The sequence below is a fragment of the Hemicordylus capensis genome, chromosome 1 (assembly GCF_027244095.1).
Source record: "Hemicordylus capensis ecotype Gifberg chromosome 1, rHemCap1.1.pri, whole genome shotgun sequence".
NCBI classification, from domain to species: Eukaryota; Metazoa; Chordata; class Lepidosauria; order Squamata; family Cordylidae; genus Hemicordylus; species Hemicordylus capensis.
This window is the reverse complement of record NC_069657.1, coordinates 230694937-230717493: the sequence shown is the minus strand read 5'-3', so window position 1 is coordinate 230717493 and position 22557 is coordinate 230694937. Positions and strand designations below refer to the sequence as shown.

At 44.0% G+C, this 22557-nt stretch overlaps 1 protein-coding gene across 7 annotated transcripts in view; it reads right to left on the bottom strand.

The window, feature by feature from the left end:
- Positions 1 to 5876: 5876 nt before the first annotated feature.
- Positions 5877 to 22557, bottom strand: part of LOC128340317 (transient receptor potential cation channel subfamily M member 8-like) — a 151867-nt gene continuing 135186 nt past the window's right edge. For 5 of the 7 annotated variants that reach the window (XM_053285293.1, XM_053285296.1, XM_053285292.1 and 2 more), the window contains 3 exons: positions 19381 to 19477; positions 9127 to 9160; positions 8112 to 8388 (listed from right to left, as the gene is read on the bottom strand). In XM_053285293.1, the coding sequence (XP_053141268.1) occupies positions 8287 to 8388; positions 9127 to 9160; positions 19381 to 19477 (233 nt within the window). In that variant the 3' untranslated portion in view covers positions 8112 to 8286. The other 2 variants (XM_053285294.1, XM_053285295.1) reach the window with 2 other exon arrangements.

The window sequence follows — 22557 nt, the reverse complement described above, 5'->3', positions numbered from 1 at the left end:
CAAAAGCAGGAGAATTTCCCAAGTGGGGTCTACTCACGTGTAAGCTGAGCGGGGTCTACTCACGAGTAAGCCCCCCGGGGTCTATGCATGAAGAAGCTGAGAGGGTTCTACTCGTGAGTAAGGCTACCAGGGTCTACTCACGAGTAAACCAACTCGCGTGTATGGCAGCTGGGGTCTACTCGTGAGTCGCTGAGGGGGTTGGTCTACCAGTCTGCTCTAACCTTTTAAAAGTCTTTCTTACATCCATGATTTTGCCACTGGGTAAACACAATTCTGAATGTCTGCCAGCCCAAAATGATCTGGGGTGCTTTTTGACCTGTTCCTGCACCCACTGAGTATTTTTACTGGTAACTAAACGCTGAGGGGGACTAAGACTGAAGAAGTGTGTAGCATTTGAATGAAGCTCCCCCCATCTTGTTCTTTACATTTTCCACGCTTATCCAAGCTGATTTTTAAGTCTAGCAAAGGGAGCTTTTCTCTCTGGTGCAACATGCCTCATCTGTTCAGAAACTTCTCGTTTTATCACCAGGTGTAAGCTTGCACATGGAAGTTTTTCCTATCCTTTTTCAGTTGCAAAAGCAGGAGAATTTCCCAAGTGGGGTCTACTCACGTGTAAGCTGAGCGGGGTCTACTCACGAGTAAGCCCCCCGGGGTCTATGCATGAAGAAGCTGAGAGGGTTCTACTCGTGAGTAAGGCTACCAGGGTCTACTCACGAGTAAACCAACTCACGTGTATGGCAGCTGGGGTCTACTCGTGAGTCGCTGAGGGGGTTGGTCTACCAGTCTGCTCTCACCTTTTAAAAGTCTTTCTTACATCCATGATTTTGCCACTGGGTAAACACAATTCTGAATTTCTGCCAGCCCAAAATGATCTGGGGTGCTTTTTGACCTGTTCCTGCAACCACTGAGTATTTTTACTGGTAACTAAAGGCTGAGGGGGCCTAAGACTGAAGAAGTGTGTAGCATTTGAATGAAGCTCCCCCCATCTTGTTCTTTACATTTTCCACGCTTATCCAAGCTGATTTTTAAGTCTAGCAAAGGGAGCTTTTCTCTCTGGTGCAACATGCCTCATCTGTTCAGAAACTTCTCGTTTTATCACCAGGTGTAAGCTTGCACATGCAAGTTTTTCCTATCCTTTTTCAGTTGCAAAAGCAGGAGAATTTCCCAAGTGGGGTCTACTCACGTGTAAGCTGAGCGGGGTCTACTCACGAGTAAGCCCCCCGGGGTCTATGCATGAAGAAGCTGAGAGGGTTCTACTCGTGAGTAAGGCTACCAGGGTCTACTCACGAGTAAACCAACTCGCGTGTATGGCAGCTGGGGTCTACTCGTGAGTCGCTGAGGGGGTTGGTCTACCAGTCTGCTCTCACCTTTTAAAAGTCTTTCTTACATCCATGATTTTGCCACTGGGTAAACACAATTCTGAATGTCTGCCAGCCCCAAATGATCTGGGGTGCTTTTTGACCTGTTCCTGCAACCACTGAGTATTTTTACTGGTAACTAAAGGCTGAGGGGGCCTAAGACTGAAGAAGTGTGTAGCATTTGAATGAAGCTCCCCCCATCTTGTTCTTTACATTTTCCACGCTTATCCAAGCTGATTTGTAAGTCTAGCAAAGGGAGCTTTTCCCTCTGGTGCAACATGCCTCATCTGTTCAGAAACTTCTCGTTTTATCACCAGGTGTAAGCTTGCACATGGAAGTTTTTCCTATCCTTTTTCAGTTGCAAAAGCAGGAGAATTTCCCAAGTGGGGTCTACTCAGAGTAAGCCGTGCAGGGTCTACTCACGAGTAAGCCACCCGGGGTCTACGCACCAAGAAGCTGAGCGGGGTCTACTCGTGAATAAGGTTACCAGGGTCTACTCACGAGTAAACCAACTCGCATGTATGGCAGCTGGGGTCTACTCGTGAGTCGCTGAGGGGGTTGGTCTACCAGTCTGCTCTAACCTTTTAAAAGTCTTTCTTACATCCATGATTTTGCCACTGGGTAAACACAATTCTGAATGTCTGCCAGCCCAAAATGATCTGGGGTGCTTTTTGACCTGTTCCTGCAACCACTGAGTATTTTTACTGGTAACTAAACGCGGAGGGGGCCTAAGACTGAAGAAGTGTGTAGCATTTGAATGAAGCTCCCCCCATCTTGTTCTTTACATTTTCCACGCTTATCCAAGCTGATTTTTAAGTCTAGCAAAGGGAGCTTTTCTCTCTGGTGCAACATGCCTCATCTGTTCAGAAACTTCTCGTTTTATCACCAGGTGTAAGCTTGCACATGGAAGTTTTTCCTATCCTTTTTCAGTTGCAAAAGCAGGAGAATTTCCCAAGTGGGGTCTACTCACGTGTAAGCTGAGCGGGGTCTACTCACGAGTAAGCCCCCCGGGGTCTATGCATGAAGAAGCTGAGAGGGTTCTACTCGTGAGTAAGGCTACCAGGGTCTACTCACGAGTAAACCAACTCACGTGTATGGCAGCTGGGGTCTACTCGTGAGTCGCTGAGGGGGTTGGTCTACCAGTCTGCTCTCACATTTTAAAAGTCTTTCTTACATCCATGATTTTGCCACTGGGTAAACACAATTCTGAATGTCTGCCAGCCCAAAATGATCTGGGGTGCTTTTTGACCTGTTCCTGCAACCACTGAGTATTTTTACTGGTAACTAAAGGCTGAGGGGGCCTAAGACTGAAGAAGTGTGTAGCATTTGAATGAAGCTCCCCCCATCTTGTTCTTTACATTTTCCACGCTTATCCAAGCTGATTTGTAAGTCTAGCAAAGGGAGCTTTTCTCTCTGGTGCAACATGCCTCATCTGTTCAGAAACTTCTCGTTTTATCAGCAGGTGTAAGCTTGCACATGGAAGTTTTTCCTATCCTTTTTCAGTTGCAAAAGCAGGAGAATTTCCCAAGTGGGGTCTACTCACGAGTAAGCCACCCGGGGTCTATGCACCAAGAAGCTGAGCGGGGTCTACTCGTGAGTAAGGCTACCAGGGTCTACTCACGAGTAAACCAACTCGCATGTATGGCAGCTGGGGTCTACTCGTGAGTCGCGGAGGGGGGGTTTGTCTACCAGTCTGCTCTAACCTTTTAAAAGTCTTTCTTACATCCATGATTTTGCCACTGGGTAAACACAATTCTGAATGTCTGCCAGCCCAAAATGATCTGGGGTGCTTTTTGACCTGTTCCTGCAACCACTGAGTATTTTTACTGGTAACTAAAGGCTGAGGGGGCCTAAGACTGAAGAAGTGTGTAGCATTTGAATGAAGCTCCCCCCATCTTGTTCTTTACATTTTCCACGCTTATCCAAGCTGATTTTTAAGTCTAGCAAAGGGAGCTTTTCTCTCTGGTGCAACATGCCTCATCTGTTCAGAAACTTCTCGTTTTATCACCAGGTGTAAGCTTGCACATGGAAGTTTTTCCTATCCTTTTTCAGTTGCAAAAGCAGGAGAATTTCCCAAGTGGGGTCTACTCACGAGTAAGCTGAGCGGGGTCTACTCACGAGTAAGCCACCCGGGGTCTACGCACCAAGAAGCTGAGCGGGGTCTACTCGTGAGCAAGGCTACCAGGGTCTACTCACGAGTAAACCAACTCGCATGTATGGCAGCTGGGGTCTACTCGTGAGTCGCTGAGGGGGTTGGTCTACCAGTCTGCTCTAACCTTTTAAAAGTCTTTCTTTCATCCATGATTTTGCCACTGGGTAAACACAATTCTGAATGTCTGCCAGCCCAAAAGGATCTGGGGTGCTTTTTGACCTGTTCCTGCAACCACTGAGTATTTTTACTGGTAACTAAACGCTGAGGGAGCCTAAGACTGAAGAAGTGTGTAGCATTTGAATGAAGCTCCCCCCATCTTGTTCTTTACATTTTACAAGCGTGCATAGACCCCGGGTTGCTTACTCGTGAGCAGACCCCGCTCAGCTTACTCGTGAGTAGTCCCCAGTTGGCTTACTCGTGAGTAGACACCCTGTCCGCTACTTACGCCTTGACCCCCCACCCATGTCGGCTTGTTGAATAATCCCCTCCATGCTGTTTGAGGAAAGGCTTCTCCCCAAACCTTCCTATGATATGGTTAGTTCTAAAGGTGCCACCACAATGCACTTCTCTACAGAGCTTATATCAATCCCTCACGTGGAAATCCCAGGGAAATTCTCCTGCTTTTGCAACTGAAAAAGGATAGGAAAAACTTCCATGTTCAATCTTACACCTGGTGATAAAACGAGAAGTTTCTGAACAGATGAGGTATGTTGCACCAGAGAGAAAAGCACCCTTTGCTAGACTTAAAAATCAGTTTGGATAAGCTTGTAAAATCTACAGAACAAGATGGGGGGAGCTTCATTCAAATGCTACACACTTCTTCAGTCTTAGGCCCCCTCAGCTTTTAGTTACAAGTAAAAATACTCAGTGGTTGCAAGAACACGTCAAAAAGCACCCCATTTCATATTGGGGTGGCAGACATTAAGAATTGTGTTTACCCAGTTGGAAAAAACATGGATGTAAGAAAATACAAAAAGAGCTTTAAAAGGTTAGAGTAGACGGGTAGACCAACCTCCTCTGCGACTCACGAGTAGACCCCAGCTGCCATACTTGCTTGTTGACTCCGGTTGGTTTACTCATTAGGAGACCTTGGTGGGCTTACTCACGAGTAGACGCCACTCAGCTTATTTGTGAGTAGACCCCAGTTGTCTTACTCATGAGTAGACACCCTGTCCGCTACTCACGACTTGAGTTTCTGAATATATGAGGGTAAACGTAAAATATTGCAGAAAGGGGTCTTTTGCCATTTGTTAACTTGGCTTTTTAATAGAAATGGTTCTTTTTACTCAATAGAATTGGTGGTGGTTGTTTATTTTCTTATCTGTAATTATGGAATGTTAGGTTTCTCCTTTATTCAGTTTTATGTTCTTTTGCATACACAAGTTAAAAATGGGAAAAAAAATTGCAGAAAAGAAAGTTATTCTGTTAGTTATCTTGGCATTTTCAACAAAGTGATTTTTTAATAAAAATTTTATGAGTTTTTTTTTTTAATAGAAATGATTCTTTTTTACTCAATAGAATTGGCTTTTTATTATATCTGTATTAATCAAATGTTAGGTTATTTCTTTATTTAGTTATCAAATCATGGGCGGCGAAAAGTGTGGGAAGAGGTTGTTGTTGTTTTTTCCTTTTCTAAACATTTGTATTGCTTGATATTTTTGAACACTATTGTTGTATCTCTCCTAAAAACAAAACAACCAATAGGCTATGTGGTACATCTGGGGATAACCCCTGCTAACTTGGCAAAGAGGCAGCTTTTAACGTGGTGATTCTCTTTATTTACCAAGGGGAGAGTAACTGGCCCTATCCACCCCCAGCTCAGTACCTCCAGTGACTGTTCCTGGTGTCTATCTTATGTTTCTTTTTAGATTGTGAGCCCTTTGGGGACAGGGATCCATCTTATTTAATTAATTAATTTATTCATTATTTCTCTGTGTAAACTGCCCTGAGCCATTTTTGGAAGGGTGCTATAGAAATTGAATGAATGAATGAATGAATGAATAAATAAATAAGGCAAACAGGCACAATGCTGCTTTGTGCTTTATGAACATGGTCTACATACTGTATTTTCAGGTACATGAAACAGGTCTCTATGATTTTCTATTGTGGGAAGCAACTTATTTGTTTTTATTATATTTATATATTTCTTTATAAAACTTCAATAAAACAGTTTATTGCTGTTTGCCCACTATATAACTAGAAAGTAGCTACAAAAAGAGTTGCCTTTCTCAGTTAAAAATAATCCTGATGCTTCAGCAGGCATAATCAGGACTTGGCTATTGAACTACATGGTTAGAGTTGTTTTTAAAATGCAGTACCTATTTTATGTCCAGTCACTTTTAAATGATGACAGAAAGCAGTTGTTAACTTAATAGTATTTAATTCGTTTTGACCCACTTCTTTAACTTAATACTGACAGATACAGCCTGTAAATAAACATAGTGATATAGCATACAGACTATGAGAAAACATGCTTACGTGCAATTTCATTAAGGATTTGTCAACCAACTTTTTTTACTCCTCCACTCCAGTGTGCAGCTTGGTCAGAATTGTATATACCTGGCATTTATTTTGTTTAAAGTACAACAGCAACCCAAAATTTGTGTGTCGATATATATGTATGCAGTGCCTTATACTATCTAGCAATCTAGCTATACATAAACATACAAATACAAACACACACGTTTGATATATAAAGCAATATATATATATATTGTGAAAGCACTATGTGCCCGATCGCCCATTGAGATCATCTGGAGAGGTTCATCTGCTGTTGCTACCAGCTCATCTGCGCTCCCTGCTGAAATAAAAGTCTTCCCATCTCTGACAACTTTTTAAAAGTCTTTAAAGACACATTTATGGACCCAAGCTTTTTAACCGGACCTGTGGTTTTAAATTGGTTTTTTATGTTGCTTAAACTGCCCATAAAAGGGACTGACCACATTCAGAGGTACATCTGTCCTACAAGCCAGGTACAAGGAGCTAAAAACAAAAATCAGGATGTGCAAAACATGCTTTGAATGACTGCTATGTGTTTGGGCACCAGAAATCTCAATCTGATCAACAGAATGGGAAGCCAAGTGAAATGTGAGCAAAAAAGAAAGGGCTTTATTAATCCCCCTGTACAATTCCTGTACAGTACACAGCTACTATCAGTATGGTAAAAAAAACCCTCCACATCCAAATCCATCCATACTGGAGCAGAGCGTACTTCTCCCAAGTGGGTACAAGATAGCACAAAACTAATTACAGTATGATCACTGACAACCTTGTGTTAAAAGTTCAGCCAGCACTCAGGCATGATTACATTATTAGTGAATTGGGTACAGCAATTAAATCATTGCCAAGCAGAGTCATAATGTGGCTCATATGCCAGAGAGGCATGAAATATGACTCTAGACACCATAAATATCTCAGCTGCTTGAAAGGTCAGCGAGGATATTTATTATTGGCCAACTCTTCTATCTTTCTTCTTTCTTCCATTATCCTCTTGAGCTTTGCCACCATATCTTCCAGTTACTTTTTCAAAATACCTCCTCTCCTGTCTCAATTTGTTTCCGTTCTCTCTTTTCTACTCACATCCCCGTTATGTCTTGTCTTTCTTTTCTCATTCTTCCCTTTATATCTTTTCACCCAGCCCTCTTAATTCCCCCTCTTTCTGTCAACATTTTATAAAAAGAAACAGGGGAGATGAACCAATATCCTATATGATCCTTATATTTGTAATCAGCAGACTAGATGGGGGTGTAATGTAAATGATTAATTTTAATTATACAGAGAGATATAAAACTGCAGAACCCAGATTTTAAGATGTGCTAATAAAAAAAAAACCGCTCCACCCCCAATCCATGGCTCTGTTATAAAAAGACAAAGCATTTCTGCAGATTAGGCCTTAAAAGATTCCTTTTCATTTGATCCTTCTGCATTTGTCTCAGTCTCTGATTTGATGGTTCTGGGTTTTAGCCTCGTTGTCAGGGTCTTCACAAAAATTGGTAAAATCTCAGGTAGAGAGGCAGAATCAACGGACAGGCTGTTTCCTGCTTGGCATGATGCATGTTTTGCTCTCAGTAACATCCCCACCACCACCCAAAGTTCATTGGACTCCACTCCTAAGACACCAGCTACTTCTACATGCTCCAACCACTAACTGTGGCTAGGTGGTTATCTGTGACTGTTACCACATTCCTAAAATGCAGATATCAAGTGGTTGCCTCAGCTTGGTGCTAGTAGCTTGACAAGCTATCCATGCAGTTAAAGCTGCAACTAAAACTAACTTCTGAGACTCAGAATGCTTCAGTACATTCCACCTTTAAATGCTATTACAACAATCGGTTATATTGGAACAAATAAGCTTAAGAGTTTTCTGGGCAGAATTTCCCTATCCAGAAGAGAACAGAGCAGAGGTTGAAGTGTCAAAGTTTCATTCTTCCCATCCAATTAGTGTACAGTTGACATTTAATCTGCTGCTGGTTCAGTAGTTCTTTGTTGTACAAGCTTATACTGCTGGAGGAAGCTTGATCTTGGGTCCAGGTTGCCTTCATCTGAGTTTATTAGCAATATCTTTCAGTACACATTTCAGATCATTCAACTTTAAAGCGGGGTGGGGGGGGAATTGCATGAGAGTGTTATGACAATGAGATTAAACATTGTTAATACAGAACTATTCAAAGACAGAATTATATAGAACTTATACATAAAAATTCAGCCTTACAAACTAAGGCTAATAAGGATAAACTATCTCAGCAGTACAAACTAAAATTTGTACAAATTTACAAGCTATGTAATGGAATTCAACAACTTTGTTAACTTGTAACTGGCAGCTGTGCTCTTGTCCATGAAACCAGTGCAGGTTTCCATGAGGATCTGAAGTGTGACAACCTATTGTAAATTCAGAACAAGATGTACCATGCCACACAGTGCAACGATTTAGCTGTGAAGCTCTATGAGACATGAAGGAACTGTGCATTAGCTCCATTTTTTTTCTAGTAATCAATGAAATTGGTTGATTGCACAGTGGGATTGCAGTGCATGCCATTGTGTGTCATAATTCTGCCTGAGTTATTGATAATATCTTAGTAATCTTTACAACAGTCCTGTAAAGTTGGTCAGCATCATTATTCCACATGTTATGGGAGGCAGGGCTATGGATGAAAGGACAGTGACTTGCTTGCAGCCACATAGGAAGCTGGCTTATACTGATCATACTTATACTGATCATACTGACCATTGATCTGACTCAATACTGTCTACCCAGACTGGCAGTGACTTCTCCAAGGTTGCAGGCAGGAGTCTCTCCCAACCCTATCTTGGAGAAGCCAGGGAGGGAACTTGGAACCTTTTGCATGCAAGCAAACAGTTGCTTTTCCCAGAGTGGCCTCATCTCCTAAGGGGAATACCTTACAGTGCTTACATGTGGTCTCCCATTCAAATGCAAACCAGGGTGAACAGAATTCAACACTTGAATGTGACTGACACAATTCATGAAATATTTCTATAAGATCCCTCCGACACTAATATTTCAAGATGACAGTGTATTTGCAATAAAGAATTCCCATGAGATTTTTGCAAAGATACTGGCGGTCAAGCTGCACATTAACTGTACAAACAAAAAAATACCTTCAGGTCCAGTTGTCTAAACCGATGCACCATTCTGCAGAAAGAAACACAATAATCAGGAAGGTGCTATAGCTTGATGCCCTTGTTTAGCTGGAGGCATAAATCTGGGCAATGCACATTATAAAATAAAGACAGCATTTTAACAGGAATCTCTCTGCAAATCCAGCCAAATTCTCTCTGCAGAATTCTTTCTGCAGAATCTGCAGAAAGGATGTACTGAAAATCTAACAGTTCAGTTAAATCTGCATGTAACAGTTTATTGTTTATAATAGCAATTTAGGAGTCACTACTCAAACCTGCTAGAATCCAGCTGTTCACTCTAGATTGTATAGGGTGCTGCGGGTTGTTTGCCTTGCTGTCAGGCTGGATAGCCGAGCATTGGCTCCTAAACCCAGCAGTCCAAACTTGGAGAAGTGACCAACTGGACCTCCTCCTGAGCTCTCCATTGGACTTTTGAGTGGCAGTGTGTGATAGCTCAGCTTTTTGTCAGTGTGACCAAAGCATCAGCATCAGAGTCAGCTTTGGCAGTGGCCTCCTACAGCTAAGAACTTCCTCGGGCGCCTTCATTTCTTGGCTGGGGGTGGCAAGATCAGGCAGTCAGGTCCCCCCTCTTTTTTTTTTTTTTTTTTACTCCTCAGTGTGAAAGGCCCAATCTGTGCAGTAGCACCTCCTCTCCCTCCATCTGCTTCCCAGTTGGGCATTTTCAATCCTTCAGGCTACCCTTCCCAGTTGTGACTTAGTTTGGGGAACTGGATCCCCAATTGTAGTGTGGCATTTGACTGGGAAAGGTCTTTAATAGAGGGTGCATTTGCAGTGCTCCACTGCCTGTTTGTGGCTCTTCTCCTTGGTCTCTAGTTTAAAACAAAAACAGAAAAACAGCATCCCTCCCAGGGATGTAATTATAATTGAGCAGATGGGTTCAAAGAACCCAGGTCTCCAAGCTTCTGATGGACCCTCAGCGCCACCCTTCTCTATTTTCTTCATTATCTCCCTCACTCCAACATGGGCCCCCCTCCCCTAGCTACACCCCTGATTAGGGATGTGCAAAAAATTTCGGGCACAGATCAATCTGTGCCCGAAATGAGCAATTTCGGGTGATTCGGGTCTGAACCGAATCACCCCCGATGTCCCCCAATATTTTTTGGGCCCGAGCCAAATCACCCCTGATTCGGGCCTGAAAAATTTGGGTGATTCGGGCTGACGTCTCTTTGAATTTCCCGCCTTTTTGCCTCCATTGATTTGAATGCAAAAAGGTCTGATGTGACGTCAGCTCGAATTTTGGGTTCCAGGGGCAAAATAGTGGGGTGGGGTGGTAGTACCTAATGGATGGAGGCTACCACCCAAATTTCAGGGGAATTGGGCAAAGGGCTGATTTTTGGGGAATTTTTGAAGTTTTAGTGTCTTTGGGGCAGTTCGGGGGCATATCGTGGGATCTGGGCAAAAAGAGTGGGGTGGGGTGGTAGTGCCTAATGGGTGGAGGCTACCACCCCAATTTCAGAGTGATTGGGCAGAGGGCTGATTTTTGGGGAATTGTTGAAATTTATGCATCTTTAAGGTTTTTCCCCATAGAAAAGCATTGAGGTGTCAGCAAATGTATGGCTTCACGTGGGGGGCAAAGGGGTGGCCTAGAGCAGTGTGGGGTTGGTGGTAGTGCCAGGTAGGGTTAAGGAAACTACCTGAATTTTTTCAAAGGATTTGGGCAGAGGGCTGATTTTTGGGGAATTGTTAATGCGTCTTTAAGGTTTTTCCTCATAGGGTATGCATGGAGCTTTCAGCAACCCCATAAGTGCACTTGGGGGGTGCTGGGGTGGCCCAGAGCGAGTGGTAGTGTAGTACACATAGGGTGCCAACCACCCCCATGGGTTTCTAACCCATGGGGTACAGGGTGCTGTTGTTTCAGAGGTATTCTGAGTGTGGATTCTATGATAGCAAATTAGAGAGGATTCATGGTGTTTCATTGAAAATCTCATTAGCTATCATAGAATCCACACATCAGAGTACTGATGGTGTTTATGACGTGGTTAGACTAAAGCCTTTTGGATGTCTAGCAGCTGATGTTGCCATGTGGGAAAAGAAAATCTGAAGCTGCAAAGGGAATTACAATGGGAACATGGAACGTAAGAAGCATGAATATGGGAAAGCTTGACACAGTGAAAGATGAAATGAATCAACTACAGATTAACATCTTGGGCATCAGTGAATTAAAATGGACTGAAATGGGGCACTTTCAGTCAGAAAATCATACCGTTTACTATGCCAGAACAGAGGGTGGAAATTGCCAAGAAGAGGAGAGAACCCAAAATCAAGAAAGAAACACCACATGAAGGAACTTAATAGGGAATTTCAGAAAGCTCCTCTTTTAGAAGAGACAAAGAGCAGTACTACAATGACATCTGTAAAGACTTTGAGGATGGAAATAGACATGGAAAAACAAGGAAAGTTTTCCAAAAGATCTCTGCACTCACTGCACCCAATTGATATGTTAAGGGATGCCGAAGGACAGATAGTAACTGATTCAGAGAAGATCAAACAGAAATGGAAGGAGTATACTGAAAACCTGTACAGCAAGGACGTCAACATCCAAGATACTGTAGAAGATATTCCCTACTTGCAAGAACCTCTAGTAAAGGAAGATGAAGTTAGGTCAGCACTCCAATCTTTACAAAGTCAGAAGGCTATAGGAATTGATGGAATAAATACAGAAATATGGCAGGCAACAGAAGAAGAATTAGTCAAGGCCAGCAAATTTGGAGAATGACACAGAAGAAAGGAGACTTAATTTCACATGCTAGCAAAATAATGCTCAGGATCATCCAATGCAGATTAAAGCCCTGCGTGCAAAGGGAAATGCCAGATGTTCAAGCTGGTTTCAGAAGAGGCAGAGGAACAAGAGGGGTTGCTGATGCATGCTGGATAATTGAGAAAACCAAAGAATACGAGAAAGAAGTCAATATGTGCTTTATTGACTACAGAAAAGCTTTTGATTGCATCAACCATGTCAAGTTGTGGAATGTCCTTAGGAAAATGGGCATCCCAGAACATCTCATTGTTCTCATGAGAAACCTATACATAGGACAGGAAGCCACAGTCCAGATGAAACATGGTGAAACAGACTGGTTCCAGATCAGCGAAGGAGTAAGACAAGGCTGTCTACTTTCTCCTTATTTATTCAACTTATATGCTGAATATATGCTGAGAGAAGCTAGATTGGAAGAAGCTGAGCGTGTTTATAAAGTTGGAGGAAGAAACATCAATAACTTGTGCTACGCTGATGATAGCACTCTGATAGCTGAGAATGCAGATGACCTGCAAGCTCTAGTAGGAGTACAGTGAAAAAAATGGGACTACAAGTAAATGTAAAGAAGACTAAATTAATGACAATAGGTACAGCAACCAGCCTCAGAATTGATAATGAAGTCATTGAAGTGGTGGATAGCTTCTGCCATTTAGGATCGACCATCTATAGCAAAGGATCCAGCAGTCAAGAAATATGCTGCAGACTAGCACTTGGTAGGGTTGCAATGAAGGCCTTGGAAAAGATATTTAGATGCTATGATGTGTCTATACCTACAAAGATTAGAATCGTTTGGACAATGGTTTTTCCCGTGACACTCCGTGGATGAAAAAGCTGGACTTTAAGAAGCAAGATAGAAAAAGCATTGATGCTTTTAAACTTTGGTGCTAGAGAAGACTTTTGAGGATACCATGGACAGCCAAGAAAACAAACAAATGGCTCATAGAACAAAACAATGCAGAATTTCCTCTTGAGAAACATATCACCAGGCTCAAACTATCATACTTTATTCTGCAAAAACCCATCTCTCTTGAGAAGTCCATAATGCTGAGAAAAGCTGAAGGAAATAGAAGAAGAGGACATTCAGCAGCAAGGTGGATGGACTCGATAACAACAGCAATGAATGCACCACTGAGAGACCTTAAAGGTCAAGTTGAAGACAGGTCATCCTGGAGAGAATCTATCTATATGGTCTCTAAGAGTCAACACCGACTTGATGGCAAAAAATCAATCTATCGATCAAAATCAGTGCAACGAAATCCTTCCCCCCCAGCTTATTTACTTTTAACATACTAGTTAAGACCCATATAGAAGGTGGTTAATGGTAAAATATGTAGCTTTTTGAAATGCCAAAACAAGAATCTGAGAGCAAAACAATAACACGTACCATCGAAAGTGAGGGGTGTGATCTATATTTTCAAATGAAAGGGAAATGCAGACAAATAGAATCCATTGCCCTTCTCTTCCACTTCAGGCACTTTCTGCCTTCATTTTTAAGAGCCAAGGTACCTTCAGCCTAATGGTGCAGCAGGGAAATGACCTGATTAGGTTGCTGGTTTGAATCTCCATTAGTACCTATATTGGGCAACAGCGTTATATATGTTGGAAGTTAAAGGGTGTTTGCGCTGTCTCTTGTCTCAGACAGTGGAGGGCAGACTAGTGAGTCAGAGGGCTAGAGGGTCAAGTCATTGGTCACTGCTTCTCCACTGCTCTGACACTATCCCTTTGGATATGTAGATTGCTAATCTCAGGGATTAACTTCCTTCCTCTCTCTCTCTTCCCTACCTGCCCTTCTACCTTGCAACATGGCAAGCTGCTCTCCCTGCACCATGTGTGCAGAGAAGATGCAGAATCCATCTGCATCCAGCTAGATAGATTTCCTAAGCAGAGTGAAAGGAAGACCGGAAGACCCCTAGAGCTGATCCACAGCAATATATCTGGACCACTACCAGCAACCATAGGTAATCAAAAATATTTTCTAACAATAACAGATGATTTCTCACGATACATGTGTGTATTTCTACTAAAGGAGAAATCACAGATGCTGGAGAAACTACAAGAATATGTAGCCATGGCAAGCAACAAATTTGGCTGGAAGCCAAAGATCCTGCGCACAGACAACGGAGGAGAATATATGTCCAACGCCACACAGCAGTTCCTGAGAGAACATGGAATCGTGCATCAAAGCACAGTAGCTTACTGCCCGTCCCAAAATGGAATCTCAGAAAGAAAGAACAGAAGTCTACTGGACATGGTAAGATGCATGCTTGCTGACGCACACCTCCCACAGAAATTCTGGGGAGAAGGCATCATGACTGCTGCATACATACAAAACAGAATGCACACAAAGCCTATAGGAACAACACCATATGAACTTTGGCATGGTCATAAGCCATCCATGACGCATCTGCGTGTCTTTGGAAGCACGGCTTACTCATACATCCCAAAGGAAAAAAAGACTAAGTTATGGGCTAGGGCCACAAAAGGGATTTTTGTAGGCTACTCAGCACAATCCAAAGGCTACAGAATTCTGGATCCTGACACCAACAAGATAACCATAAGCAGAAGGGTGTATTTTGATGAGAATGAAAGAGCTACGCCTTCAGAGGGGGCCTAGACCGAAGCAAGCAACCAGACCAAACACCCTGATGACTGGATTATGCTTCCTGATCTCAGAGGAATTGAGGAGGAGGAGACAGCAGATCCAGATCCAACCACACTCGACAGATGCACCTGAGAGAACACAGAGGATGAAGTGAGGCGATCAACGCGCTCAAACAGAGGTGTTCCAGCTCTGAGACTGTCCTACCTTGCAAGAACAGTGGAACAACCAGAACCTTCATCATGGAAATATCCCAGCTACCACAACCAGAAGCCCAGAAGTGTAAACAAGCTGCAATTGAAGAGCTTGAGGCTCTACAGAAAAACAAAACCTGGACTCTTACTAAGTTACCTCAAGGAAGGAAAGTTATAGGCTGCAAATGGGTTTTCAAACTCAAACATGATGCTGATGGTGAGATTCAGTGCTACAAAGCTAGATTAGTAGCAAAAGGATATTCACAGAAATATGGAGAAGATTATGCTGAAACCTTTTCACCAGTGGTTAAACATACCACAGTAAGGACTCTGTTAAGTATTGCTGCTAGCAAAGGAATGCATCTTGAACACCTAGACGTGAAAACTGCATTCTTGCATGGCGAACTAGAAGAGGACATTTACATGCAACAACCACCAGGTTTCTTAGAGAAAGGCAAAGAGGACTATGTATGCAAACTGCAAAAGAGCATTTATGGTTTAAAACAGGCTGCCAGAGCATGGAACATAAAACTAAATGATATGCTGCTTCAAGCAGACTTCAAAAGAAGTGACGTGGATCCCTGCCTAGTGACGAGGTGCATAGATGGCAAGTGTACCTACATTTTGGCGTATGTTCATGATTTGATTCTTGCCTATGAAAATCCAGATGACAGCAAGGAAATAATGCATCATCTGAACAGAGATGTGGAAGTCAAGCGACTTGGCAACATTGCACACTACTTGGGTACAAAGTACAAAGAGAGAAAGATGGAAGTTTCCTCATCAACCAATTAAAGACTTGATAAACCTGCTCAGACTGGAAAATGCGCATCCTACACCAGCTCCAATGGAAATGAACTACATAAAGCAAGAAGATCAAACTGAGCCACTATCTGACAACCATAGATATCGTTAAGCATTGGGTAAGCTTCTATACAATAGTACACTCACTAGGCCAGATATTAGTACAGCAGTTGGCTTACTTTGTAGAAAGACTGCATCACCAACAGTCAAGGACTGGAATGCAATTAAGAGACTTGTTAGGTACCTAAAGGGTACTACACACTTTAAGCTCAAGCTACCAGCTAACAGTCAACCCAAACTAGAAGCATACGTAGATGCAGACTGGGGTGGAGACCTAACAGAAAGGAAATCCACCAGCAGTCACACAATTTTCTATGGAGATGGAGCCATAAGCTGGTCAAGCACAAAGCAAGCCATAGTGGCATCATCAACCACTGAAGCAGAATATGTATCAGTTGCACAGGGCAGTCACAAGATACAATGGCTGTGTCAAGTACTGAAGGACCTAGGTACAGATGTACCACAGCCCATACCAGTGTATGAAGACAACCAAAGCTGCATTCAACTCTCCAAACAAGAAGATGTAAAGAGGCGTACCAAACATATTGATGTGAAGTACCATGTAGTGAGAAGTCTGCAGAAGGATGGACTAATCAAGCTGATCTACTGCCCAGCAAATGAAATGCTTGCAGACATACTCACTAAGCCACTACCAAGACCCCGCTTGAATCTTGTGAAATGAATCTTGTGAACTGAGTCACGAGACATTGAGAGGGGGTGTTGGAAGTTAAAGGGTGTTTGCGCTGTCTCTTGTATCACAGTGGAGGACAGACTAGTGAGTCAGAGGGCTAGAGGGTCAAGACATTGGTCATCCCTTCTCCACTGCTCTGACACTAGCCCTTTGGATATGTAGATTGCTAATCTCAGGGATTAACTTCCTTCCTCTCTCTCTTCCCTACCTGCCCTTCTACCTTGCAACATGGCAAGCTCCTCTGCATCCATCTAGAATCCATCTGCATCCAGCTAGATGGATAGATTAGAGATCCTAACTCCTCACTTTCCTATCTAGAATGGAGTTCCTTAATAAATGCATTATATATTGATTTGAAACTATGAATTGGCTCCAAGTTACTTTACTCTCAGCATACACGCATGCCTATCTAAATCCGCTGTATTGTGCCTCTGTGCACTCTGCTATTAGGGGTGTGCACGGAACCATGGAGCTGCGGTCCGGCACTGGGGTGGGGGGGTTCCAAAAAAGATAGGGGGGGCTTTAGTTAACCCTCACAACAACTGCGCCATATTTCTTTGAGTAATCGGGCAGCAGGATAGCTCCCTGCCGCCCCCTTCCAAGTCCCGCTCGGCTGGCGGCCGCCCCCAAGAAGACCTGCGCCGTTCCAAGAAGACCCACCTGTGCCGCTCCGTGCTGCTCTGTGAAGTGAAGATCTGTGGCGTGCCGTGAAGACCCCTTCTTGCAATGCAAAATCCCTCCCATTGCAAAGGGGCGGTGGGAGAGCTTCTAAGCCATTTGCAGCCAGACCGGCAAAGGAGATGGCAGGGAGTTCTCCGCCGCCTGTTTTCTAAAAGGAGCCTTATAGAAAAGTCTATAAGGCTCCTTTTAGAAAATGGGCGGTGGAGAACTCCCTGCCATCCCCTTTGCCGGTCTGGCTGCAAATGGCTTCTTAGACCGGCAAAGGGGAAGGGCACGGCAGGGGAGTTCTCCCGCCGCCCCTTTGCAATGGGAGGGATTTTGCATTGCAAGAAGGGGTCTTCACGGCAGGGCAGGGGTCTTCACTTCATGGATCTTGGCACGCCACGGATCTTCACTTCACGGAGTGGCACGGGTGGGTCTTCTTGGAACGGCGCGGGTCTTCTTGGGGGCGGCCGCCAGCCGAGCGGGACTTGGAAGGGGGCGGCAGGGAGCTATCCTGCCACCCGATTACTCAAAGAAATATGGCGCGGTTGTTGTGAGGGTTAACTAAAGCCCCCCAGCCCTTAATGGAACCCCCCTACCCTTCCGAACCAAAACCACCCTGTGTCCGGACCGGTCTGGAGGCCTTTAGAATGGCCTCCGAACCGGTCCGTGCACATGCCTATCTGCTATAATGGAAAGGAGATTGTCTCACCACAAAGAATTTCCAACAATAGGAAGGTATCATCTTATACTGCATGGGAGATGGCAATGATAAAAGTCCTCCTTTATTCTACCAAAGATAACCACAGGGCTCTGTGATCTCCAGGAGTCAACACCGACTTGACAGCACACTTTACTTTACTTACCGTCAACCAATGGAGAGAAAAAGAGGCTGATGAGACAGATCATGGAGAGATTGAAGAGGGGAAGGATTTAGCTCCCCTCTTCAGCATTGTTCTTTTGATGTAAAAATTAGACCCTGACCTTCCACTTTACGCATGAATGGGCCACAGGGGCGTAACGAGGGTGGGGCACGCAGGGCACGTGCCCTGGGTGCCATTGCAGGGCCTGCCATGCCCCGCCATGCCCCGCCCCCACCCTAACTGAGGTCTGGAGAGGCACCCCGCCCCCAGCAAGCAGGAAGGGGCAAATTACAATGATTTCTTAGTCTGGCAAGGGCTGGTTTTGGCCCTGGCAGAACTTGGCTGTCTGCTCCTGTTGCAAATTCCTCTGTCTAGTGTGGCAAACTAATGTATCCTCCTCCCTCCTGGTGTCAAAGTAAGCACTAGTGTGGTGAATGCACATAAACCCCATCATGAGCCAACTGTCATCACAAGACAAAGGCTGTCAGGAATTTACGCAGGTGATCCTTTAGGACAAAATCATGGTTTTTAAAAAGCATGAGATGAGACAGAAAATGTCACTGGAATCCTCACATAACTCCTGACTGTTGTTCTAAGTCTTTAATTAAAATGGCTCATGTTTTCAGGTTTTGATCAACAACCATGTCTAGATGGTACAGTGTTCCTTTTAACAGGGATTTCCAGATGTTGTTGACTACAAGTCCCATCATCCCTGTTTGGACAGGGGCGCAATTTCAGTGCTTGTCCTAGGTGCTATTTTCCCTAGATACGCCTCTGATGGGCCAAGCACATGAACAAAAACCGTGGCTGCCCCTGACATGACAAGATTGGTCCTCATTCTACAGCTGTTAGAGAAAAGCACAATTTCACTAGTGGTCTTGGTGTTAGCCAGCTATGCTGTTATATAAATGTTGGATATTGCAAATATCCTTGGAGATGCAGATCTCTCAGTGTTGGGGATTTGCCACATTATTATAGCTACACATACACTAACTGTCTATTTTCCTCTTTTTTTAAAAGAAGAATTTGAATCAGCTGACGATATCTTAGTTGACTGGGGACAGTTTTGAGAGTATAGAACACAGTGAATAAACACATGACATTACTTTGTTAGCTGGGTCACTTGTTTAGTCCTAGCCCAGGTTGGTTGTGTTTGATAGTTCCTTACGAGATAGGAATCTCTGTGTTTGAATGAGATATTCAGGGCATGGGGAAGATGACACCACCACCAGCTAAGGGGAGTTAGCAGGTGTGGGTGTAGGGGGAGAGAAAGAAGCGGTTTGGCGGAGAGAGACATCCAGAGAGAGCTATTAATTGGTTGAAGATACCTTGGAGATGCAGGTCTCTCTTGAGATCTGTTGCCTTTTAGGTGTGTCTGTGGCCACTTGCTCTACTTGTATATTTGCACATAAAACAATCATTCAAAAGACCATAGGTCTCCAGTGCTCTCTCATCCAAGGGGAATAAAACCCAACATTGCTGCCCCTGGAATTCTCACCATCTGGGGAGTGGGGAGTATTCTCAGGGTTTCAGAGTAAAGTGCAGAAAGTGAAGGGAAAACCAAAGAAAATGAGACAACATACTCTTCTGATGAGTCATACGCCTTGGTATTTTTGACGAGATAATTTTCTTTCATGACGGCTTCCCATGCCAAAGTTTCGTTATCTTCATTTCTTGAACCTTCAAGATACAAAATCTATACTCAATTTCAACATTGCAACACTATTTTCATAATGCAAACTCAAATAGATAAACTTGATTTGTTTCACTTGGGCGGTATGATAATATTATAGGTCCAGTCAGCGCATGCTTTCTCAGAATGATGCTTACTCTCACAAGTTTACAAAGGATTGCAGCATAAGTGTCATTTTGCCCAGAATTTGAAAGTTAAATATAGCTCCTTCAGATTGCTTTATGTGAGCATGCCATGTATGGACAGAGTCCATAGTGGTTTAAGGCATATTGAAGCTAAGAGGATTGTTCCTGTTATCAGCACAAGTTGTGCTGTCAGAGAACAACTAGGGATGTTGCTCTCTCAGAGGAGAGCTGGTCTTGTGGTAGCAAGCATGACTTGTCCCCATTGTTAAGCAGGGTCTGCCCTGCTTGCATATGATGTGTGAGCACTGCAAGATATTCCCCTCAGGGGATGGAGCTGCTCTGGGAAGAGCAGAAGGTTTCAAGTTCCCTTCCTGGCTTCTCCAAGATAGGGCTGAGAGAGATTCCTGCCTGCAACCTTGGAAAAGCCACTGCCAGTCTGTGAAGACAATACTGAGCTAGATAGAACAACGGTCTGACTCAGTATATGGCACTTTCCTATGTTCCTATGTGCAGACCAGTCCAGCGGTCCTGTGGTTCGGTCTGGGGGTTTGGGGTTGAACTGAACCACACACACCCCGTTCCCATCGGACCGGAACTGGACTGCCAGGTCAAGTCCAGCAGGTCTGCAAACTTTTTTTAAGTGAATACCTTTAGCCCCTTCAGGGGGCTTGCTGAGTCCATGGGGGTGTGTGTTTCCGTATGGGTTCCCTCTCCCCCTGCCGGCCTTCTTCATCACCACCGCGTCCGGGTAAGTACATCCTTTTTGGCCCTCTCAGTCTGCCGTAAGAGTGAACAGCTGCCATTTTGGCAGCCACCATGCATAAGCAAATGCACAGGCACAAATGAGGGCATTTGTGCATGTGCGGCAGCCGCCAAAATGGAGGCCGTTTGCTCTTACGGTGGCCTGAGAGGGCCGAAAAGGATTTACTTACCCAGCCACAGCGGTGAAGAAGAAGGCTAGAGGGTGAGAGGGAACCTGCCCCCCGTGGCCTCAGCAAGCCCCCTGCAAGCCCCCTGAAAGGGCTAAAGGTACTTTATTCACTTAAAACATTTTAAAGTTCGCGGACCGGTTCGGGTCCGGACTGGTCCAGGGGGAGGTTCGATGGGGAGCTGGACCAAACTGGCCCAGTTCCATTCGAGGCCAGTCCAGCCTCGAACTGAACCGGGCCAGATGGTTCCGTGCACACCCCTAAGAACAGCACTAGAGAACCTTTCATCTTTAATGTTAATGAGAAATTGTGTAACCATCATGCTCCCTACCAAGTCCTCCCATTCACCCTCCTCCCTCACCTACTGTGGGGCAATACTACAGTCCTACTTGCTAAGCACTTGGTGGAAAAGAGTGAGTAGAAGGATGGGAAATAAAAGGGTAAGAGCTATGTCAGCTACAGGATCTCCTACTGCAGCAGTAACATTAAAGGAAAGGTCCAATTCTCCAGTTTGTGATCTGACAACTCTGATTACAGGATCTCAACAATCAAGGCTGCTTGCTGCATGACAATTATAGCAGTTATGTAGGCCCTACTTTACTTAAACCATAATCCTCCCTGTCAGGACATTTACTACTATGTATTGCTTTTTCCTTCCATGTGAAACCAAGTCTAAAGTTAAACATGTTATTGGGCATAAGAAAAATGCCTATTCCACACGCCTGGCCTCCCATTTACAACAGGTCACCTCACAAATGCATGCAGTATTTGCATATCCACAGGTACCATACCACCATACTAACATTGCACACATAGCAACCAAGGACCTGACTGAAAAGAGATACTGGACTTGGTGAATGCCACTCAGGTAACTCTTTCATGTTCACTCCTGTCCCATTTAAATCAGGTCTAAGTCATATATTTATTTAGTTTTATTATTACCCTTTCCTTCTTATTATTCTTTTGCTATGTAAACCGCTTTGAAAACTTTTTGTTGGGAAATGGTATACAAATCATGGTAATAAATAAAATAAGTTTTGTAAGTGGGGGGGGCTGGATTGTGTGGTAGTGAGAGAAAGATCCATTATTATTTTCTTCCAGTTTTTGAATATAAATTTTATTTATAACAGCCACTACTTAGAGAACACAGAGAGGTCATTCACACAAACAAAAACTGTGTCCTATCCAGGTTTGGGAGTTCTGTGTGCTTCCAATTTTCATTCGTGTGGAAGCTGATGAGCTAGAATCCTGGCAGCATCAGCTCTCAGCTGCAATGCGTCATAGTGACCACTGGGGGAGTTTTAGGGTCATGGATACTGGACCCCCCTGTCTTTGTTCTTCTAGTGTTAGTCTCCATTTTGTCTCTCCAGAGATGACTGTTTGTTTTAGTCTCTCTCTATCTTCAGCCATGAGCTACAGCTGAAATAAACTTCAGGCTTTTTCACATTTGTTTGTTACCTTTTCTTTAAATAAATTCTTGTAGTTCTTCAGTACTAAAGTACTGTCTCAAGACCTCTTGCTTTGCTACTTTCTCACCAAACTGGTTTTTGCTCTGCTATTTGGGGACTGCATTGCCATTCTTCCTCTACCGAAGCAAGGTAAGAGGAAAACCTCTTAGATTACGTAGAACACAATTAGGTAGAAGTAATTGTTTGGAAGCAAGGTAGGAGGAAAATATACCCAGGTTTTCCTCCTTTCTTGCTCCCACACATCTGAAAATGGGGAGAAAACAAATCTCCCAAATCCAGGTAGAACACAGTGAGGCGGGTCTCACAATCAAAGAGACCCACCTGGGGAGGGTGAGCGGGGAGACCAGGCTTAGCCCGCTCTCCCTGCACACAAGCAGGGTAGCAGCCCTGGGTGGCTGGATCAGCTGCCCACACGACTGCCGGCTCCGTGATTGGGAGGATTGGGAGCCGCATGGCCTTGCTGAGTGCACAGGGCATACTGGAGAGACCAGGGCATACTGGAGAGACGAGCGGGGAGGCTGCTTTTAAGCCTCCCAGCCAGGGA